This window comes from Eptesicus fuscus, chromosome 19 (genome assembly GCF_027574615.1).
Source record: "Eptesicus fuscus isolate TK198812 chromosome 19, DD_ASM_mEF_20220401, whole genome shotgun sequence".
Taxonomy (NCBI): Eukaryota; Metazoa; Chordata; class Mammalia; order Chiroptera; family Vespertilionidae; genus Eptesicus; species Eptesicus fuscus.
Window position 1 is genome coordinate 53,440,702 of NC_072491.1, and position 20,470 is coordinate 53,461,171.

The following is a 20,470-nucleotide window of genomic DNA, read 5'->3' on the forward strand; positions in this document are numbered from 1 at the left end:
GGAGCCAGCAGTCCTGGATTGTGAGAGGGATGGCCGACTGCCCGTTTAGGCCCGATCCCAGTAGGATTGGGCCTAAACGGGCAGTTGGACATCCCTCGAGGGGTCCCAGATTGGAGATGGTGCAGGCTGGGCTGAAGGACACACCCTACCACCCCCGTGTACAAATTTTGTGCACCGGGTCTCTAGTATCAATAGAATTATCTCACCTTCAATATCCTGTTTATTCTAAATATTGGATTAAAGCCAAAGAAGAGGCAGAACACATCCAATGGCATCACTGCGGCAACATCCAGCTGTTGGGAGAACACGTGTGTGGTTATGTCGAGTCCGCGTGCTTTTTGGACGTGGATTATACCACCGTATGTAGAAGCTGACAGCCACCATCACCGTTCTGTGTCGCTTAACACAAAACCTCCTGCAGGTAAACACATGGTGCCATTGGAAGCAACAGCCCATTGGAGACAAGGCAGCCAGGCCCGTGCCCTCTGAGCCTGGGGGGAGTGGGGGGGAAGGGGCACGCCCTCTGAGCCCTCCCCGGGGGCCTCGGCCTCTGAGCTCGCAGGACCCCGTTGCACCTGCCCAGGTATTGCAGAGGTGGCGTGGTTACTGATGCGGGACTACACTTGAACAGTTTTAAACACGGGGCTCCTGGGCTGAAAGATTTTAGTTGAAACCCCTGCACACTCCCTGCAGTGATGTTTCTGCTCCGCCAGTTCTGGGCGCTCACACTGACGACGGTGCGGGCTCAGGTGGCCGCCTCCAGGCTTCCTACCTGTCCACCTGGGGTCACAGGTGAACAGTGAATGCCCGCCCTGAGGTGTGCGCCGAGGCTGTTGGTGGGGGAGGAGAAATTGTGCGGTTTCCAGCCAATGGTGTCGAGGTGGGAGATTGCATTGCAGTGCGGTTCCACCGGACACGCGTATTTTGGGTCTGTCTTGTGTTTCTGTACCCTGGCCTCCCACCCCTGGTAATTCTGAATGACAGCATCATTCTTGAGGGCCTGCCCGATCACACTTCTTTACGTAAGAGAATTATTCGCTTTCATTATCTTTTAGGTGACACTGAAAAGGGGTTACATTAAAACATTTATTTATTTAAGACAATTAAGGGCAGTGAAAAGCGTCCTGTGGGGCCACATTATGGAAGGGGCGGCGCTGAGCTGGGCCAACGTTTCCCAGCGGCTGTGCTCCTCAAGAGCAGAGGCACTTCCGGTTTGCTCCCCACTGGCTATTAGAAACCCACCACTGACTAACAGTACTGGTTTGTAAACTGCATCATCTCATCAAACCCCTGGGCTTTATCCTACGGATGCTGAGCCTCAGGACAAGCCGAGGGTGAAAGGAGGAGCTACTAACAACATCTCCTGGGTGAGGAAGGCAGGTGCTGCCCTCGCTGCGGTGCCTTCTGGTTCAGATCATATTAATCTTTAAAAAACATGCTTTCATTGATGTCAGAGAGGAAGGGAGAGGGAGAGAGAGAGAAACATCAATGATGAGAGAGAAACATTGATCACTTGCCCCCTGCGTGCCCCCCACTGTGGATAGAGCCCACAACCCAGGCATGTGACCTGACCAGGAATCAAACTGTGATCTCTTGGTTCATAGGTTGACGCTCAGCCACTGAGCACACTGGCTGGCCATATCATCTTTTTTTTTTTTTTTTAACCTGTAAAAAACCGATCTGTCCAAATGAAGCTTTTACTCGCTGTCTATCCACCTGCCCCCTGATTCTCTCAGCGGCCGGGCCCTCGTTCCGGTCGATGTTGACACGTGTGGGGAGTCGTGTGATGACTCACTTCTCCGTGATGGGAACTCAGTGGTGCTGACCAGCGCTGTGCGCTGTGCGCAGGGCATGGCGCCGGTAAAGCCTGGGGACACAGGCTGAGAGGCGCGTCTGTGCTCAGAAGCTGCCAGGCCGCGAGTGCAGTTGCCAAGCACAAAGGTGCCTCTACCTTCGTGCACAGTGCCGCAGGGAGGGCGCAGGGCAGGCGAAAGCAGGAGCGACCACAACGAAATACTAGTAAACGCAACCATTTATCTTTATCAACCCAATTAAATACAGGAGTAAGTCTCCCCTCATCACATTCGAGAGAGCGATGAAGTTTGGAGTGCCCTGGGGCACTTAGAAAGGAGACGGTCCTCGCGGCAGATGCACCCAGTCGAGCAGCTTTTGAACAAGTGCATCTCAGCAGGTGCCTTGTTCACAAAGAAAAGGAGCTGGAAAGGCATTCTAATCACCATACATCAGCAAGTGGGACAATTTGGCACCTAAACCAAGATTTGGGTTTTTAAAGAAAATTTGAGGCCACTCAAGTATTGTCCTTGAAATGGGAGGTTGGAGTTCACTCCTCCAGATTGGGTGACGTTGGGTGACCCCCAAATCCCTGCCTGTGTCTCAGAGTTAGGGGGATGGACGGAAGGTAACGAGCTCTTGGCTGTAAATGATTGCGGGTGAAAAAACAAGGTTATGCTGCCATTGGAGGGAAGGCAGAGGCCATGCCGTGTCGCTTAACTATTAGCCTCTCTTGTGTTTCTCATTCTTTACAGAACGAGAAAGGGGAGGGGAAGTAACTGTAGGCGCTTACGTCATCAGGCACGTGAATGAGGCTAGCGTTCCGTGCGGGCAGGACAAGGCTCAGCCACACTCCTTACTGACGTCGAACTCCGAGAGTCCGTGTGGCCCAGACTTCTGTTCTGCGGTAAAGACCCCCACATGGAGAGACACATCTGCAGCTCGAGGAAGCATGCGTGCACCGCTAGGTGCCACCTCGGTTGCCTCTTGTAGAGGGCTGCCTGGGAAGGCACATGGACATTCTTTAAATTGTTGTCAGCTGAGCCCGAGGCGACTGGCAGAGCCGTGTCTTGGTTACACCTCCCCAAGAAGGCGGGGGGTGGTGTTATTTAGTTCTGACTTCTTACCTTTGTCCAGGTGTCGGCAGCGGCGGGTCTAGATATGTAAATCCAGTAATGCTGGGGCCTACTTAAGAATGCAAATAAGCTCCTTTGATCCTAAGTTTTGGTGTTGCTTCCTGGTATTGGGGGTATAAATAAATGTGCTGCGTGGCTCAGGGTTGTCACTGCCTCTCCATCAGAGAGGATGGCGTCCCACCTGGCTCCCAGCTTGCTTCTATTTCTGCATCTTGTCTCTTTCTTTTATTTCTTAATCCCCAGCTCCTCCACTCAGCAACTGGACCCGTTCCTTTTCCGTGCTGGACGCGGAAAAGAGAGAAACACCTCTACAGCCTCTAACAAACCTCACCTGTGCAAACTGTTCCCAAGGCTTCAGTTGTGAAAGAAAGCAGGTTTTCAGGGAGAAATGTATGGTGGGACTTAAAAGTAAAATGGCAATGGGTTGCTTGAATAATTTTGCATTTGTAAGTCACCTACCTGAAATTTTGTAGAACTCCTGTAGTGCCTCGCTAGCTCATGGGGATCCATCTGAAATATATTTATATTTTAACCGTTTTAATAAACTACTTTCTCACTTAAAAAATACTGTTTCTTCAGTTTCTAACACAATGTCAAACACATAGTAGGTGCTCTCAATAAATGTGTGGTAAGTGATAAAGGAGTAGGATAGCGTTTGCTAACATTCAGACCTAAAAGAACTAATGCTAACATTGAACTTGGATCCTTACATTTAGTTATAGCAGGAAGGACTTGTCTATGTGCTATTAATTAGCGGACAAAGCATGGTGACTTGTACACATGGAAGTGGCCTCTTCTACCATTGACCACTGGGCTGTCCAAGTTCAGGGCTCTGCAGGATGTTCCAGTCACTACCCATTCCCTGCCCTCCCCCTTTATTTTAAAATTTTTTTATTTCTTTATTGATTAAGGTGTCACATATTTGTCCTCACCCCCCATTCCCATTCCCATCCCCCCACCTCACCCCCCTGTTGTCCTTAACCATTGGTTAGGCTTATATGCATGCACACAAGTCCTTTGGTTGATCTCTCCCCCCTACCCCCACCCTCCCCTATCCTCCCTCTGAGGCCCGATAGTCCGATCGATGCCTCCTTGTTTCTGGGTCTGTTCTTGTTCATCAGTCTATGTTGTTCATCATTTCCCCTAGATGAGCGAGATCATATGTCACTAGATATATACTTATAAGAACTGAATGTGAGACGAGCAATAATAGTTATGCTGACAGGCAAATGAATCAGTCTGTAGTGAGTTTCTTTCTGGACCAACAGTTCTTTTGAGACCCAATTTCAATGTCCACCAGTTCCTTATGTGTACATGTCGGCACTGACTTTTCAGCTCTGGGTGGTGGACCAATGGTGGTAATGCAGGTCCGACTCCCTCTGGTTTGGTCTCGCCTGGACCCAGGGGCGCGGCTTCACCTGGACTCAGGAGCGTGTGGCCTCACCCGATCCCGCGATCCAGCCTCACCCAGACCCAGGGGCACGTGGCCTCTCCCGGACCCAGGACCCAGCCTCACCAGGATCCAGGGGCTCATGGCCTCTCCTGGACCCAGGGGCACGGCCTCACCCAGACCCGGTACCCAGCCTCACCCAGACCCAGGGGTGCGTGGCCTCACCCGGACCCGGATCCAGCCTCACCTGGACCCAGGGGCACGGCCTCACCTGGACCCGGGACCCAGCCTCACCCGGGACCAGGGGCACGCAGCCTCGCCCAGACCTGGGACCCAGCCTCACCCGGACCCAGGGGGCGTGCGGCCTCACCCGGATCCAGGGGCGCGTGGCCTTGCCCGGATCCAGGGATGCGCGGCCTCACCCGGACCTGGGACCCAGCGGGGCCTTGTCTTCTCGATCCCAATTCCTGTCAGTCAGTTCCCTCTCAGCAATTCCTTCAGCCATCCTCTCAAAGCTCCGGGGCGGCCGCCGCGGAACTCGCCAGGCGGCGGGCTCAGTGAAGCTTCAGTGTGCCTGATGCACAGCGGCGGGCTGGTCCAAGGTCGCTGCGGTGGCACTCGGGCCTGCAGCGGCGACCAGTCGCCGGGCGAGCGCAACCGGATCCGGGACCCAGTGGGGCCCCTCTTCCCGATCCCAACTCCCATTGATCAACCCCCTCCCAGCAACTCCTCTGGCCATTGTTCCGGATGGTGTCTGCTCTGCCCTCCAGCTGCAGTCTCAAAATTGTTGTGGTAGGCAACAATCAGGCGTCTGCCCTATGCCGCCATCTCGGTCCTCCAGAAGATTCTTAAGTAACCTTATAAATGTGGTTCTGAACACTGTGTCGTCCATTAGTTTACTTTCCTTCATCCCTTCTATTCGTGACCTGCTTCGGTGTCTTCACCTTTTAGCTGCCTCCCTATAGCTCAGCTTCCCCAATCTCCCTAGGTGGTCGCTCTTGATACCCCCCTTTGTGGGCTGAGTGCAAAGTCTTGGTGTTGTTAAGCCTTGATTGCTGTTGGTACACTGGGAGGATTTGCCCTCCAGTCCAATTGGCTGTGAGGATCAGCTGTGTCTATGCCGGGAGACAGCCTTATTCAACTAGACTTGCAAAATTGTAAAAGCCTCTGTGCTCAGCTTGGATGGGGCGGAGTTTCAGGGTGGAGCCTACAGCCTTGGCTTCCCGTCAGCCCCGCCCTATGAGGTTCCTAGGTCTCAGTGTCCCTCTGTACTCCCTGCAAACACCTCTGAGAGAAAAGCGCCCTGGAGCTTCGCCCGCTGCCAAACAGTCTAGTCTCTACCCCAATGAATCTGGATTCCCAGATTCTCGCCCGGAACTGGGTTTCAGTGTAGTCGGAACTGGGGCTCAGCGCAGTCTGGCGCCTTTGTTTCCTTCCCACCAGGGCAATTCAGCGGCACAGTCAACAGACCATCCTCTGCGCGAATTCCCATGCGCCTCTGGTGCTCTGGCTTTCGCCACTCCCCTGCGTCTCCGCCTTACAGCCCAGGTTCCCCCAGCATGAGCCTTGCTTCCCAGGGTCTCACCCGGAGCCGGGGCCCAGCGCAGCCGGAACTGGGGTTCAGCACGGTCCGGAGCCCCTGTCTCCTCCCCACCAGGGCAATTCAGCGGCACAGGCAACAGTCCATCCTCTGCGGGCATTCACGTGTGCGCCTCCGGAGTTCTGCCTTTCGCTGATCCTCTGTGCCTTCGCCCCACAGCCCAGATTCCCCCAGCATGAGCCTGGCTCCCCAGGGTCTCGCCCGGAACTGGGGTTCAGTGCAGTCAGAGCTGGGGTTCAGCGCAATCTGGATCTTTTATCTCCTTCCCGCTAGAGAACACCGGCCAGGTTGTCAGCCGCCCCGTCCTCTGTGGCTCCGTCCTCCTCACATGCGTGCGCACCCGTGTCTCCATACCTCAGGCTCCTATGGCTCCTCTGATTTTCCCTGTGGTTTTCTCTTTCCTTCTAGTTGTGGGCATTTCAGTCAGCCAGCTTTCCTGTGGTTCTGGATGATGTCCGTTTTGACCTTTAGTTGTATTCTTGAAATTGTTGTGCCAGGCTGCAGGTTAGGTGCTTAACCTATGCCGCCATCTTGGTTTCTCACACTCCTTTGCTCTCCCCCTTTTGGCTAGAATTCTGCCCATGTACATATACTAAATGTTACAGAAATATACCCGAAAATATATCAGACATGCTTGTTTAATGATTTTTACTGTGTAAAACGGCTCACTGAGCCACACGTCGGCATCCGCAGAAGGCTAGCTGAAACCCGGGCCAAGCTTAGGACCAATCCGTGAGCACCTTCGAAGCTTAAGTGGGGCCGATGGATTCATCGCAAGTGCTAAGAAATGAAGGCGAATTATCCCCCCAAAGCTGGCAGAATGGATGGAGCACATTTGTGCCTTTGCTTTCCGAGTTGTCTAAGCTCCTATGATTGAAAAATGTAAATGAAACTGCAGCGTGGTAGACTGAATGGAAATGCCAGAAGTGATTCTAAATCGCTCTCCTCTGGAGCCCGAAGTGATGTGGCTTCGTTAGTTTTATGAGGATCAGCTTACGGGTTACCACAGGCACTTACTTTTAAAATGTTGCCCTGTGTATTCTCTCTCTTCTCAGGCACATTCCTCAGGGGAGGCTTACTTTGGGAAGGTATGCTAATGCATCTAAACTCTTTGAATGTTCCAGGAATTATTATGTTTACTTATTTACCTCTTCTCCTAAACAATCGTAAAAATGCCGTAACTTCACACGGAACAGAGAGATGTGTTTCAAAAATAAGAATGTCCTCTGCAACAACTTCATGGCGGATGAAACGGTTACTCAAGGAAAGAAAGTCCTCGGACCGAGGTTGCCACCCATTGACCCCTCCACCATTTTCTGCGCAGACTCTGCGATCCCGGGAGAGAGGGGCTGAACACTGGCCTGCTCCCAAAACCCTCTCCTCAGGAAAGAGCGAGAGCGACATGCACAGCCAGGAGACAAGAGGGAGGAGCAAGTGCGGATGTCATCCCTCTGATCGGTCAGCAACTTCACGCGAGTCTTCCAGACACCAGGCCCCGGCCCAGGTGCCCACGCTGTCTTCTCTGACCCTCACAGGGGTTTGTGAGTGGGGTCCTATTATTCCCATTCTATGGATGAAAATGATGGTGTTCAATGAAAGGGTGCATTTATTTTCTTCAAGTGATGCTGTTCGTAAGTTTCAGAGATGCAGCTTGACCCTGATGTTTGTTTCTACTTCATCCCAATTAGCTGAGTTGTTATTTAACAAAGAAGTAAGGGAAGTCTGAGTAAGGCCCGCAGTGCACCGAGCAGGGAGCGGTTACTTTGCTCCCTGGTGGGTCAGTTTATAAACAGTGACTCAGAGGCGGTCTCTCCAGGCAGGCCTGGCTGACACTGTCACGGGAGGGCACTGACTGTGTCCCTGGTCTTTGCAAAGTACTGCAGGCATGAGAGCTCCTAGCCAACCATCCCACTGTTACTTCCGCTCCACCACTGCTGTCCATAAAGGAAAGGCGGGACCAGCTGTTTGCTGGTCCCTCATAGCATGCTGGTCCCTCATTAGCCTGCTGGTCCCTCATTAGCATGCTGGTCCCTCATTAGCCTGCTGGTCTCTCATTAGCCTGCTGCTCTCTCATTAGCATGCTGCTCTCTCATTAGCATGCTGCTGTCTGTTAGGGCAGCCCATTGTGGAAACTACTCCACAGGATGGAAAACCTGTGGCCTTCCCCCCCCCCCCCCCCCCGCCTCCCTTCCCCCCCAGCTCCCTCTGCAGGGACCTTCAGCATCTCAAGCTGTTGTTTGCTACTTTTCTGTTTCCCCTCAAGGCCCCGGGGAATTAATATTTCCATCCTCCAGCCCTGGGATGCTTGGCAATAGAGGGTGTTTGATAAACGCTTGCTGCATGCATGCATGAATGAATGAGTGAAGGAATGAATGAATGAGTGGATGAGGGAAAGGTAGTGAGACTCTCCGGTCAGGTGCTCGACTGGCAACTCGCGTATCTTCTTTCCAAAGTGTAATCAAGTCTCGAAGGCGAAAATGACCTTCCCTAAATTAAAGAAACCATTACATGTCTTTTGAACAAACAAGGCAATTCATCTCTGTTCTACATTTGTAGCTGGTGATAATGCATTTTAAATAGAGCCTATTGAGTGTGCTTTCATTGGTTATTTTTCCAGGTTTCAACAGTCCATTGTGTGCAAAGGCCTCCTAGAAAATGGAAAATAAAAGGCTCCCCTTACTGGTTCTGTCATTTTCATTTGTCAAACATTGATTTCCTCCCCCTGGTGCATCTAATGGAGGTTGAAATGAGCTCCGTGTGTGCTGTTTACTTCCCATTTGTCCACCAGCATCCTCGTTCATCACGCGGCCGCTCAGCCTGGGCAGGCGCGGGAGAGCGCTGAGGCCTGACTTCCACAGGAGTGGTGCTGTGAATACATTTTTGCTACAGCGTCAGCTCTGGCCTTTAGAATTCCTTTCTCGGAGAGATTTCAAGTACAGGAAGCACTCTATAGCAAATAACATTTAAAAAGTCACCAAAATAGTCCTTCCAGCTTTCTGCTAATTTAAGATCTCCTGGAGACTCTGAAGAGAATATTGAGGCGATCAAGAAACCTACCTCTCTTCTCCCCCAAATACAGAAGAACACAGTGCCACTCCCTGGTCATTCTGCTTGCCCTACTGTGACGTTGGCGGGTCTGCTCTGGGCCACCCGGTGGGCAGGAAGCAAGGATGGCACATGGCATTGGTTGGAAAGGAAGCTGGGGGAGGCGAGGGGCAGAGGCTGTAGATTGGGTCTGTGCTCATGGGAACGTCCTTCTGTCTGCCTTAGCTGACTGGGCGTGCAGTCCCGCAGCGGGGAATGAGTCCCAGAGACCATTGCCTTAAGAGCAGGCAGCTGGTTTCTGAGTAGGCGCTGCAGTTCTGGGGAGAAAGCTGCAAAGCGAAGTGTGAACAGAAGACAGGCCCGTGGTGTATTAATTAAAAGCTGCACCACCGAGGCTTGATCCTGCTTGTGCTTGGCGCGCCTGCAGGCGTGGCTCCCTCCTTGGGGTCTGGCTCTTGTGCAGACCTTGGTGTTCATGGTTCTCTCCCAACAGCACCGCCCAATGGCGGATCTCACATGGGAGGCCTCGCTCTGTGCTATCTGCCAGGCAGCCCCGCCACCAGTGGTTTTGGGCTCCGGAAGGATGGTGGTGTGGTTGAGAAACCAGGATTTTCCATGTCATTTCATCTTCATTAATTAGGATTTACATTTGAATGGACACATGGCTCGTGGCCAGTGCACTGGACAGCGTGGGAGTCCACTCTGACCCGAGGGCCAGGGCCCCTCCTTCCCTTTCCAGCCAGGTTGTCCCCAGGCGGCTCCAAGCACCCGGACCTGACCTGTGTGCGGCTGCAGGCAGACTGCTGGGTGCGGGCCCGTGATGCGCAGCCGCGCGGGGTCTCCACAAAGCTCACAGCTGCGGGCTCCGGGGGGCGAGCAGCGCGGATGAAGTACCTGCCTGATTTTATTTTATTGTATTTTTTATTTTTTTCTGCCTGATTTTAAAGTGCTGAGGTGAATGGCAGGCTGTAACGGACAGAAGACGGCTCCTAACCCGCACTCGGAGGCTCGAGCCCCAGAGTATCGGTCACGCCCCGTGCGCCGTGCTGGGTGCTTATTGAGTTATCCCGGTAAGCCCGTCCGGTTTTGACCTTTCATACCACGTCACCTTTGTACCCTCGCGTCCTACCCAATGCCGAGGAGCTCGCCCCACCCAGTGCCGCGCAGGGTGAGTCCGGCCGGATGCCCGCCTGGGTCTGAGGCCTGAGCGAGTGCCCTCCCCCTGAAGCCTCAGTGTCCCCGGGTCCCTAAGCCGAGAACCAGGCCGCCTCCTCCTGGCGCGGCCCTTCCCAGCGCCCCCGCCCCCAACCCACAGCGAAGGCGCTACCCTCCTCTCCTTTCCAAGACCAGCGCCCCAGGCGCGGGAGCTGCGGGTGGGGGTGCGGGGGGAGCTGCTGCGGTTCTGGTGTCCTCACTGCTCTGCTGGATCCGACCAGCGGGCCGGGAGGGCAATGGGCTCCCAAGAGGCTGTGACTCTCCAGCTGCTCGGAGCTGACACCCCGCCCGCGTCGCCTCCGCCCGCCCACTTACTATGACGTCACATCCACCACCTCTTACTATGACGTCACAGCCACCTGACCACTTACTATGACGTCGCCTCCGCGGGTGGCCGGCAGCCGGGGCTGCACCAGCAGCGCGTCACACAGGTAGATGACGTCACACACGCCGTCCGCCGCCAGCCAGTAGCGCGCGCTGCCCGGGGTCTGGCACGGGAAGGCCAGGCGCGCGGGGAGCAGCCAGCAGTTCCAGCCGCAGGCGGCGGCCACCAGCAGCAGCCACAGCAGGGAGCGCGCGTCTGGAGGAGCAGCCGCGTGACCGAGCGCCGCCCGCCCGCAGAGCTGGGGGGTCGGGGGTCGGGGGTCGGGGGTGGGGGGGTCACGTGCTCCAGCAGCACAGCGCTCCCCCCAGCCGCCGGCTTTCCCGGGGGCCAGGGACCTTATCGGCTCTTCCCACGTCGGAAGGAGCGTGGAGAAGGGGACCCCGAGTCGTGCCCACAGGACGGTGCCCAATGAGTCAGGAAAGGTTCCCCCCCCACCCCCCGCAGGTGTGACTGATGGGGCCCTCCTCCTCCCAGGGCCTGTGGGGGGACTTGCTCGCGGCCCCAGCTCCCCAGGCGGAGCCACCCAGCTGAGGAGCCTGAGCAGGACGTCGGGCAGGGGAGTCGGCAGAGCCTTTCAGGTGGGCAGGGAGCAGAACCACCTGACTGGGCCCGGGCCTCCCTGGGTCGGCCCGCCCGCCAGGAGCCAGGAGACGTACCTGAGCCGGAGTCCATGCAGCCGGGGAGCCGGCCTCGCTCCGGCCGCCCCTCCGGAGGCCCGGCCTGCGGGGCGGACCGCGCAGCTGCGGGCTGGGCTTTGTAGGGAAAAGAGGAAAGTGTTGTTAGGAGGCTGGTTAGCTTCAGGAGCAGAGAGCTTGGCTTGGTTGAAGTCAGAACATTCCAGAATCTCCCCCTCCTAATACAGGCAGAGGAGGCTTTTTGTGACATTTAAAATGGCGACATTCATGAAAATATCCAGGTCCTGAAATCACTGGAAGTTAGAAATAAACAGCAGGTGAAAGCCCCCGAGCGGATTGCCCGGAGGGTCACAGATGGTGCTTAGAACGCAGGCGTGGGTCTCAGACACCTTGGAGCGTAAATAGTCAGGGCTTGTGTCCTTCAGGTTATGGACAAGTAAAGTGCAAAATGTCCCTCTCGGCACATGGACCAAACTCCAGTGACGGCTGCATGCTAGCCTCTTCCCCTTAAGAACGAAATACGATGCAGCCTTCCAGTCCGGAACCGCGGGGAACCTCGCTCCGTGCTGCGGTCAACCTTCTGACTGACTGCCCTGCCGCCCGCAACCACCAACCACTCCCCCGTCCGTCTGCAGGCACAGACCCGCACAGAGGCGTGGGCGTGGCCTCTATGGCCGTGGGCGTGGCCTCTATGGCCGTGGGCGTGGCCTCTATGAGTGTGGGCGTGGCGTCTGTGGGCGGGGCGTGCGTGTGGGCGGGGCGCCCTCCTTGATTGCTTCCCTGAGTTTCTAAGCACAGTTGAGATCCTTAGGGAGGCTGACAATGGTCCCTGCCCCCCGGGATCACAGGATCAGTTGGGCGGTGACCCCGCTCTGTGTGTGCTCACAGTGGCTCGTGTCCGCCATGACCTCCTCCCAGCGCTTGGAGGACCAGGGCTTACCGGGTGAGGAGCTGGCTGACACGTTGGTTCAGTTGTGAGACCTGTGGCAAGAACGCGGCCAACCACCAGCCCTCCGACCTAAGGACCTGTGAGCTATGAAATGGGCGCTGTCTTAAGCCACTAAGTTTGTGATAACTGGTCCTTTAATGAACTTCCTTCTAAAAAAAGCATACAAACAGCTAGTACAGGGTACACGGTGTAAGCAAGTGATTTCCTAAGGATCTGACTTTCCGCACAGGCTTCGTCTCACTCCCCACCTTCCTTCTGAGGTCTGACCTGGGCCTCCTGGCCCACACAGCCTCCATCACTCTCACTGCCTCACATCCACATCTGCCCTCTTCATCTGCTTCCAGCTGGAACTCCTGGGCTCACGTGGAACCGGGAACCTGAGGATTCCATTTAATGAGAAGCTGTGTGACCCACCCGACCCTCTGGGCCAGGCCCACAAACACAGCCTCTCCGAAACTGCTGCGGGCTCCCAGGCCAGCGGTGTCTCTCTCCCTTCTGCCTATCACAGGATAATTCACTTCTCTCGCAACTGTCACCAGTCCTGTGCGAGCATCAAGGTTCTTCAACTGTGTCCATTACGACCTTTCAGATTCGTCTCTAGAACGGCGAAGGCGGAGGTGGTGGGAGGAGACCCAGTACGCCTTAAAGGGGATGGAAATAGGACATTAGGTCCACAAAACCCGAAAAACCCTTCTTCCGGATGAGTAAGAAGTGTTATAGGTACCGCTCCACAGATTTCTTCTTAACACCTTAGTGTACCTAGACGTTGATTCCCCCGCCAGACAGTTGTTGAGTCTCTATGTATCGGAAACGAAGATGCGTTAGCCAGAGTCCCCGGTGGATGCTCACAGCTTCACGGGAGGCAGGGATGTGAGTAACTAAGTAACAATCAGCCGTAAAGACACGCACACACGGGACTCGGCCTGGGGTGCGTGAGGGCTGCACAGACAGAGCGTCTCAGGCTGAGAAGCTTAGCCGGGCGTCCACGGAGAAATGGAAGGAGGCTTTCAGGCTGTGAGGACAATGCGCTCCAAGGTGGACAGGACATTCGACGTGTCGGGAACGGCGCGCCTGGGGCTGGGTGGCGGGGCGGGGAGTGGCCAGGTTCTGATGGCTGCTCCGTCGCCTGCATCGGCCGCAGGCTGAAGGGAGCCACGCAGGTGCAGAGCAGGTGGGCGCTTTGGAGAAGAGGAGCGGGGAGCGTGCAGGCGGTGAGATTAGAGCCGATGAGGGAAAAAGAGAATAAAGAGCGATTTACAGGCAGAAATCAAAGGCTCTGAACTTTCCGGATCTTTTGGACGAACCCGAAGAAAGAGTTGAGAAGAACGCCAGGTTTCTGTTGTGAGAGACCAGATCCCCGAAGATGAAGTCACGTGACACGGGGATTCAAAAGGAGCTGTTGGCTTGCGGTGGTGACAGTGGATGGAAAAGGCGAGTCTGTCTGTGGGTGGGCCTCGCCTGTGACGCCCACGAGGCCTTCGAAACACAGTTCTGGCGACGTGAGCAGGTGTCAGCGGTGACCGTGGGGTGTGTGCAGCCCTGTACGTAGCTGACAGCATCACAGACCGAAGTTCTCAAGGTCAAGTTCGGAGCATATTCAGCCTCCATAAGACCTCAGGCAGCGGGGTTCTGAATAAATGCTTATTGACTAAATAGACCACATGTCTACACTTCTGTTTGACCTTATTTGATGTGCCTCAATGCACTGAACAATTCTATAAAAAGGGAAGTTGAGCGTTGTTGGATCATTAGCCACAAAGCCAGATATTCAAACTGTCCAAAGGTCTAACTGAAGCCCTAAGACCCAGGAATGCTTTTTTTGCTGACTTATCTAAAAGCCCTCACTGACCATATAATTGCTCTTAATCATCCAGCTTGTACTGTGCAAACCTGCCTCATGGCCAAAATGCTGAAAACTGAGGTAGAACCATGCAGCTAAATTTCAACTACTGTACCTCGTTCTTTTTGGGGCATCTGAGCATTGGTGTATCAGTCATTATCATCTCTTCCTTTTCCCCAGTTTCTTTTCTAGAGTAATCTTTGCCAATCGTCCACATATACACAGAAGCTAGGAATGTAGTTTTCTTTAGGTAATTTTGTGGTTGAACAAACAAAGACAATAGAGTTGAAGAAACATATTTCCCATGAGATAAATCAAATGTGGGTAAGAGAGGAAACCAATGGGTATATGCCTCATATGACTATGCTTCATTTGAGCTGTATTTAGCATTTACTCTTCCCATTATTAATTATATATTTTAAAATAATTATTCCTCATAATTCCTGATGAAAGATTTAGTAAACGATAGACGTATTTTACCAATTTTGATAAATGTAGAAGGGAAGTCTTATTGAATACTCTTCCTGAGATGGCTGAGGGTGTAGAAGTTTGCTTCTCCGTGTGCTGTGGACTGTGCGCCCGAAAGCTGCACCATTTGGTTAACCAGTGACACATCCAATAAAAAGGAAACAAAAGAGACTCGGAATGTAACTGTTTAAGCCTTACATACAGTCTCTGTGTAAGAACAAAAGTGCAAATGTAAACGTCTCTAATACAAAAATATTTGTTTATGTACCTATGGAAAAATAAAGAATAATTAGAATAATACTTATTCCTTTTTTTGATAAGGGCTCAGAGAAAACGCATTTTTAAAAAGTTGGTGGTAAAGCATAGAATTACAGCAGCGTTCCTCATTTCTTTACGTTCACTCAGGGCTACAGGCGGGAAAGCCATGGACTTGGCCAGTGTCGGGCAGGGCTGGGGAGCGGTGCACTGGGGCGCTGCGGCAGAGCTGCCTCACGGGGTGGCCGGGTGGCTCCTGGGCCCCGGGAGAAACGCCCTGTGGAGGCCACGCCGTGGTCTGTGGGTGGATGGGACTCATAATGCCCGGGTTAAGAAGTGCACGCGTGAGACATGAATCTTGAAAGTGCTTCTTCAGACGCTCTCTGAGTTTGTCAGGAAAGCGTCCTGCCACCCGCCACACGTCTCCACTGGTGTCAGGCTGTGCGTTAGCCCGACCCAGAGGGATGGCGGTTCTCATGGGGGGAGCGGGCAGCGGTGGCGGGCGAGCTCACATGGAGGGACGCATTTGAGTGGAAGCGTGAAGGTGAAGGGCTGGGATGGTGGAGAGGACACGGAGCCCAGGCGTGTCGGCGGCCGCCCGTGGGCGCCACACTGACGCAGGAGCCCACCTCACCCAGAAGAAAGGCCAGTGGACCCCGTGGCCCCGGTGTCCCCAGTGGGGCGGTTCCCGCAGCAGAGGAGGGCATGCAAGCTGTGCTGCGGCAAATAACTGCAGGAGGAAGGAAGATGAGGAGCTGTGGTGAGGAGGCAGCGGGACTGAGAGGAGAGAGCCCGTTAGCACTCGGGGCTCACGCCGCGGCAGAAGGGGCAGGCGGGGCCCTTGCTCCCCCCGACCGAGTCCCGCCACCGTGGGTGTTCACCTGGACCTCGGAACCTGACCTCCAGGCCGTCCTGATGTCCCTGGTGAGCAAAATGAGGCCGCTCTGGAGCAGGTGGGCCCTTAACTAACGACAGTGCCCTGTAGGGAGGCAGGTGAAGACCCGGAGACCCGGAGAGGCCCGGTGGCAACGGAGGCCGAGGCTGGAGGGGTGCGCCACAGCCAGGACGTGCCCAGGACGCTGGAGGGATGTGGCCATAGCCAGGACGTGCCCAGGACGCTGGATGGATGCGCCACAGCCAGGACGTGCCCAGGACGCTGGCCGCTGCGGCCGCTGTGAGGGCTGGCCAGACCCCCTCAGGCCTCAGGAGGACCCACCGGGCCGATACTTGCTCTCAGGCTTCCAGCCTCTAGAACCCTGAGAGGACATGTTTCTGTCGTGGTAAGCCGCTCAGTTTGTAGTGTTTTGTATGGCAGCCCCCGGACACAACAGAGCGAGCAAAGTGGGTAACTGTGGTAGCCCATGGGCACCTGTCAGCCACATACACATGCATCCACCTTCGTGCTTGGTAAATGAGGTGGGAAGGAAAAGTCAAGGTGTGTTTCAATGTCCGCGTGGTGCGGTGGGCAGCTGAGATCTGGGAGGGGCGGCGGCAGGGAGGACGGAGGCCAGGTGCTGGGCTGGGACTGGCCTGTCGGAGGGGACGGGCCCACAGTGGGTCAGGCCCGGGAAGAGCCTGCCCAGAACAAGAAAAGACGGGGCATCACACCTCGGCATCTGCTGACATGGAGGGGGCAGCACAGAGAACCATTAGACCTGTGAGAGGAGGTGCCACCAGCCAGGAAGCTTGGTCTGCGGGAGGAGCTCACGCACGGCTCAGGAGGGCCGGCAGCGACTCCAGTGCAGCACGAAGGACTCAGACCTTCCGCAAACCAGCTGCAGAGTGTGCAAGGCCATGGCCTTTTGTCATTTCTCCCCATGGGCTTTAAGTATTTTGTAAAAAGTTACATAGAATTAAACTCATTTTTCAATGACTTAGCTCCTTAAAATATTCTAGGTGACCAAAGTCCTTTAATGCCTGCTATTTGTGTCTTGTTGGATGAGAGACAGGAGTCAGGCAGAGACTATTACATTCCACTCCGGGGGCTTGGGGGGGAAGAGAGGAGCAGGTCTTTCCCCTTCCATTATGCTTTTACACAAATTAATGATAAATTCGGACAGTTGTCCTCAAAAGTTAAATTTGAAGAAAAGTCTGCTTTGAAAAAGTGAATATTTTTGTAGGAGTAATTTCTGGTAAAAAAAAATACTGAAAATCACTACAAAATTCTGATTTTCACCACAGTATGTGCTGGCCTGCCATATGAGCCAGGCCCTGAAGGCAGCTGGTCTGGCAGGGAGAGCCCGGCCCTCACCCCACGACCTTCTCACACTCACCCGGGAGCTGGGCAGGTGCTGAGCTGCTGCCGTGTTTCCCCTGTGCACACAGCAGTGTGCACACAGGTGATGTACACGTGGATGCGACCAGGCACAGGCTCCCCACCTAAATGCCCTGGGTTTGTCCAGAGCACGCGGCGGCCATGCACTCACGCTCCGCAGTGCTCATGCCCCCAGCAGTCTGCTCCAGGCCCCTCCTCCTGTGGATCTGAAAGTGCGTTTATCTGTATCGCTCACGAATCACATCCTCATGGACCATAAATGTAGCTGTGCCTAACTTTAAAAGTTTAACAGCTATTTTAAGACTGAAGTAACAAAAAAGCTATAAAAATATTACATTATAAATTTACATTTGTAAGACCCATGTGTACACATATATGCACACACATTAACATACACATCAGCACACGTAAGAATAGCAGCCCTTCCCAAATCTTAACCCAACAGTAAAGAGAATGAATATGAAAACCAGTATAAATACAAAATAGTCACCATCTACTACATTTCATTTCTATAAGCAGCTTAACTTCCTTAATGATTTCAGGCATTTTCTGAAGCAAAGTCAGCAACAACTTCTTTTGCCATTTTCCATGTAGTGGCGGCCTTCGGGCCAAAGGATATCCTGACAATGGTGCCTGGGGTTCTGAGGGCGTCTGAGCGCCTCATTCATTCATTCTGACTGCACGCTGACTTGGTACAGAAAGAGGACCTGTGCTATGCTGGCTCTGAGGTCCTTTGGTTAGTTTTCCTCTCTTTCGTCTTACACAGGCCCTCGCATCTGTTCCTGCTTATTGCCTTTTCCTGATAGGCTGCTCTTTTCTTTATCAGAAAAGCCTGTACTCTGCAGACACAGGAGGAAGGCCAGGAGAGGCCACAGCAGAGCAGCCACTGTGCGCCTGGACGAGAGCCCTGGGATCTGAGCTCCGGCCTCAGAACTGTGAGAATAACTTTCTGCTGTTTAAGCTCCAGCGTGTAGGCGTGGTTCTGGCCTCCTGAGCAGACGATTATGGAATGCTTGCATGTCTAGCAAAAACCAATAAGGCTATTTTATGAAGCAGATGAACAATTGGATCAAGATAATAAGCCGAATGCCATAAATCTCTCAAAATGACAGAGAGATGATTAAAAAATCGACAGTACTGGGAAACAGGAAATTGCTGGCTGGACAGCAGGACATCTGAGAAGTTCCTTGAAGACAGAGGCACTGCTCACTCCTGTGTCTCACCCACCCACCGAGCTGGGCTCAGGGCAGTGCTGCCTTGTTTCCAATGAAGAAAACCGTAGCCCAGAGCACCCCGGGGTGTTTGGTCCTTGGAGGGCAAGGGTTCAAGGCCATCAGGGCATCCTCAACCCTTTGGTGGTGACAGGGGAACCACCTCCGGAGTCCTGAGGAATGATGTCTTCCTTCTCCCCAAACCTGCTGGGAGAGGAGGAGGAGGCAGTCGGAAGGGAGGGAGGCTGCCTCCCAGGTGGAGGCAGAGTCCCAGGGATAGGGCTCCACTCAGACAGGCTGAGCTTCCTGCTCCTCCCAGCAGGTTCCTTCCTCCTGAGTCAGCACACACAGAACAGAATGTGCCCGCTGTGCTGGTTCCCACAGGGAGGGGTGAGATGGGGGCTGGAGAGGTCCTCAGCCTTCCCTGTGGGAGCCAGCCCAGGCTATTCCCTCCTGCAGGCACCGAAGGTTGTATTGACCCCAGGGAATGAAAGCAAAGCTGTAGTGACTAACCATTGTTCTGCTTTGTATTATCACCCTGTGCTGATAGTTCTGAACTCTGACCCCTACAGCCCACATCTGTCCCTGACAGGCCAACCCTCCCATCTGACCCACACACAGTCCCCTCCCATCTGACCTCCACACACACTCCCCTCCCATCTGACCCACACACAGACTCCCCTCCCATCTGACCCCCACACACACTCCCCTCCCATCTGACCCACACACACTCCCCTCCCATCTGACCCACACACACTCCCCTCCCATCTGACCCCACACACACTCTCCACCCATCTGACCTCCACACACACTCCCCTCCCATCTGACCCACACACACACTCCCCTCCCATCTGACCCACACACACTCCCCTCCCATCTGACCCCACACACACTCCCCTCCCATCTGACCCACACACACTCCCCTCCCATCTGACCCCCACACACACTCCCCTCCCATCTGACCCCCACACACTCCCCTCCCATCTGACCCACACACACTCCCCTCCCATCTGACCCCCACACACACTCCCCTCCCATCTGACCCCACACACACTCCCCTCCCATCTGACCCACACACACTCCCCTCCCATCTGACCCACACACACACTCCCCTCCCATCTGACCCACACACACTCCCCTCCCATCTGACCCACACACACTCCCCTCCCGCTGCTCTGCACCACTCACCTATTGAGGGTGTGGGGATCCCAAGCACACAGCTGGTTGTAAGGTAAGAATCACTGAACAGCGGGGCAAGGTCACCACTACTGAAGCACTCAGGGGAGAACTGCTCCTGGGAAGTGACCCCTGGGCAGGTGGATGAGGAGAACACCTGGCGGAGGGCGGGCCTGTGTGGGCCTGAGACTGGGTGATGGTGTGCTGCCGGCCCACTGGGTTAGCAGCTTTCCATGGTCTGTGGGCTGCGGAGGAGAAGTGGGCAGCAGAGGCAGGTGTGAGGGAGGAGCTAGGACTTGGAGCCAGGGCCTGGAGGCGGCCTGGAGGCTGAAGGAGAGGCGGAAGGAGAGGCGGAGCATGGGAGGGCGGCTCTGCCAGGGGCCAGTGCAGACAGGTGAGCAGGGCTCCCTTTGTGGAGAGAGGCCACTGTGGGAAGAGGGAACCAAGACTGTGTGAGTCGGTGAAGCAATACCACGAGAGTGGGGCGCCGGGAGCCGAGTGGGCGCAGGAGAGCCTCGGGCACTGAGCCAGGCCCAGTTCCAGTTCCGTGAGGCCAGGCCTGGAGCCGGCCTGCAGCTGGTGTGCGTGGGACCTGCAGCCCAGGCGTCTAGGCCGCCCACCCAGGACGGGGAGGGGGGGAAGGGTGCAGGGTGCTGGGCGCTCAGCGAGACATCATTCACCAGGGTGCCAGGCTGTGGCTGGGCGCAGGGACACGGCTCCTTCACGGAGACCAGGAGCTCCTTTCTCTGGAAGCCAGGGGCACCCCACTCTCCAGCGCCCACCTCTACGCTCCCTTCTCTGTGGGCGCCGCACAGGAAAGCACAGAGAGCCATGCAGGGCAGCTGGATAAAGGACAGTTAAGGGACTCTGAGTGTCAAGTTCATGTTGCTGGTCTTCCTTCTAAATGTGTACGCATCGAGGTGACCTGCAGCACCAAAGAGCCAGCCGAGCCGGTTAAAGACGCGACGGGGCCAGCGGACACACGGGTCGTGGTTCTTCACCTGTGGGCGCTGCAGGAAGGATGAGCGCCTGTTGGGGCAGATTAACAAGAGCAAAATTTCGCCAGAGCTGCTGCCAACATGAGTCGGGGAGAGGACCC

General features: G+C 54.9%; 1 protein-coding gene and 1 long non-coding RNA gene across 2 annotated transcripts in view; one reads left to right on the forward strand and one right to left on the reverse strand.

The window, feature by feature from the left end:
- CNGB3 (cyclic nucleotide gated channel subunit beta 3) overlaps nt 1-11,801 on the reverse strand; it is a 67,620-nt gene extending 55,819 nt beyond the window's left edge. Inside the window, exons 1-4 of the mRNA XM_028137826.2 lie at nt 11,219-11,801; nt 10,549-10,757; nt 3,387-3,437; nt 207-293 (exon numbers count right to left, since the gene is read on the reverse strand). Of these exons, the coding sequence (XP_027993627.2) occupies nt 207-293; nt 3,387-3,437; nt 10,549-10,757; nt 11,219-11,447 (576 nt within the window). The 5' untranslated portion in view covers nt 11,448-11,801. The remainder of the gene's footprint in view (nt 1-206; nt 294-3,386; nt 3,438-10,548; nt 10,758-11,218) is intronic.
- Nucleotides 11,802-11,813: 12 nt separating this feature from the next.
- Nucleotides 11,814-13,803, forward strand: LOC129147260 (uncharacterized). Its single transcript, XR_008554638.1, has 2 exons — nt 11,814-12,225; nt 12,491-13,803. It is a non-coding gene; the product is annotated as an uncharacterized LOC129147260 (long non-coding RNA).
- Nucleotides 13,804-20,470: the final 6,667 nt, after the last annotated feature.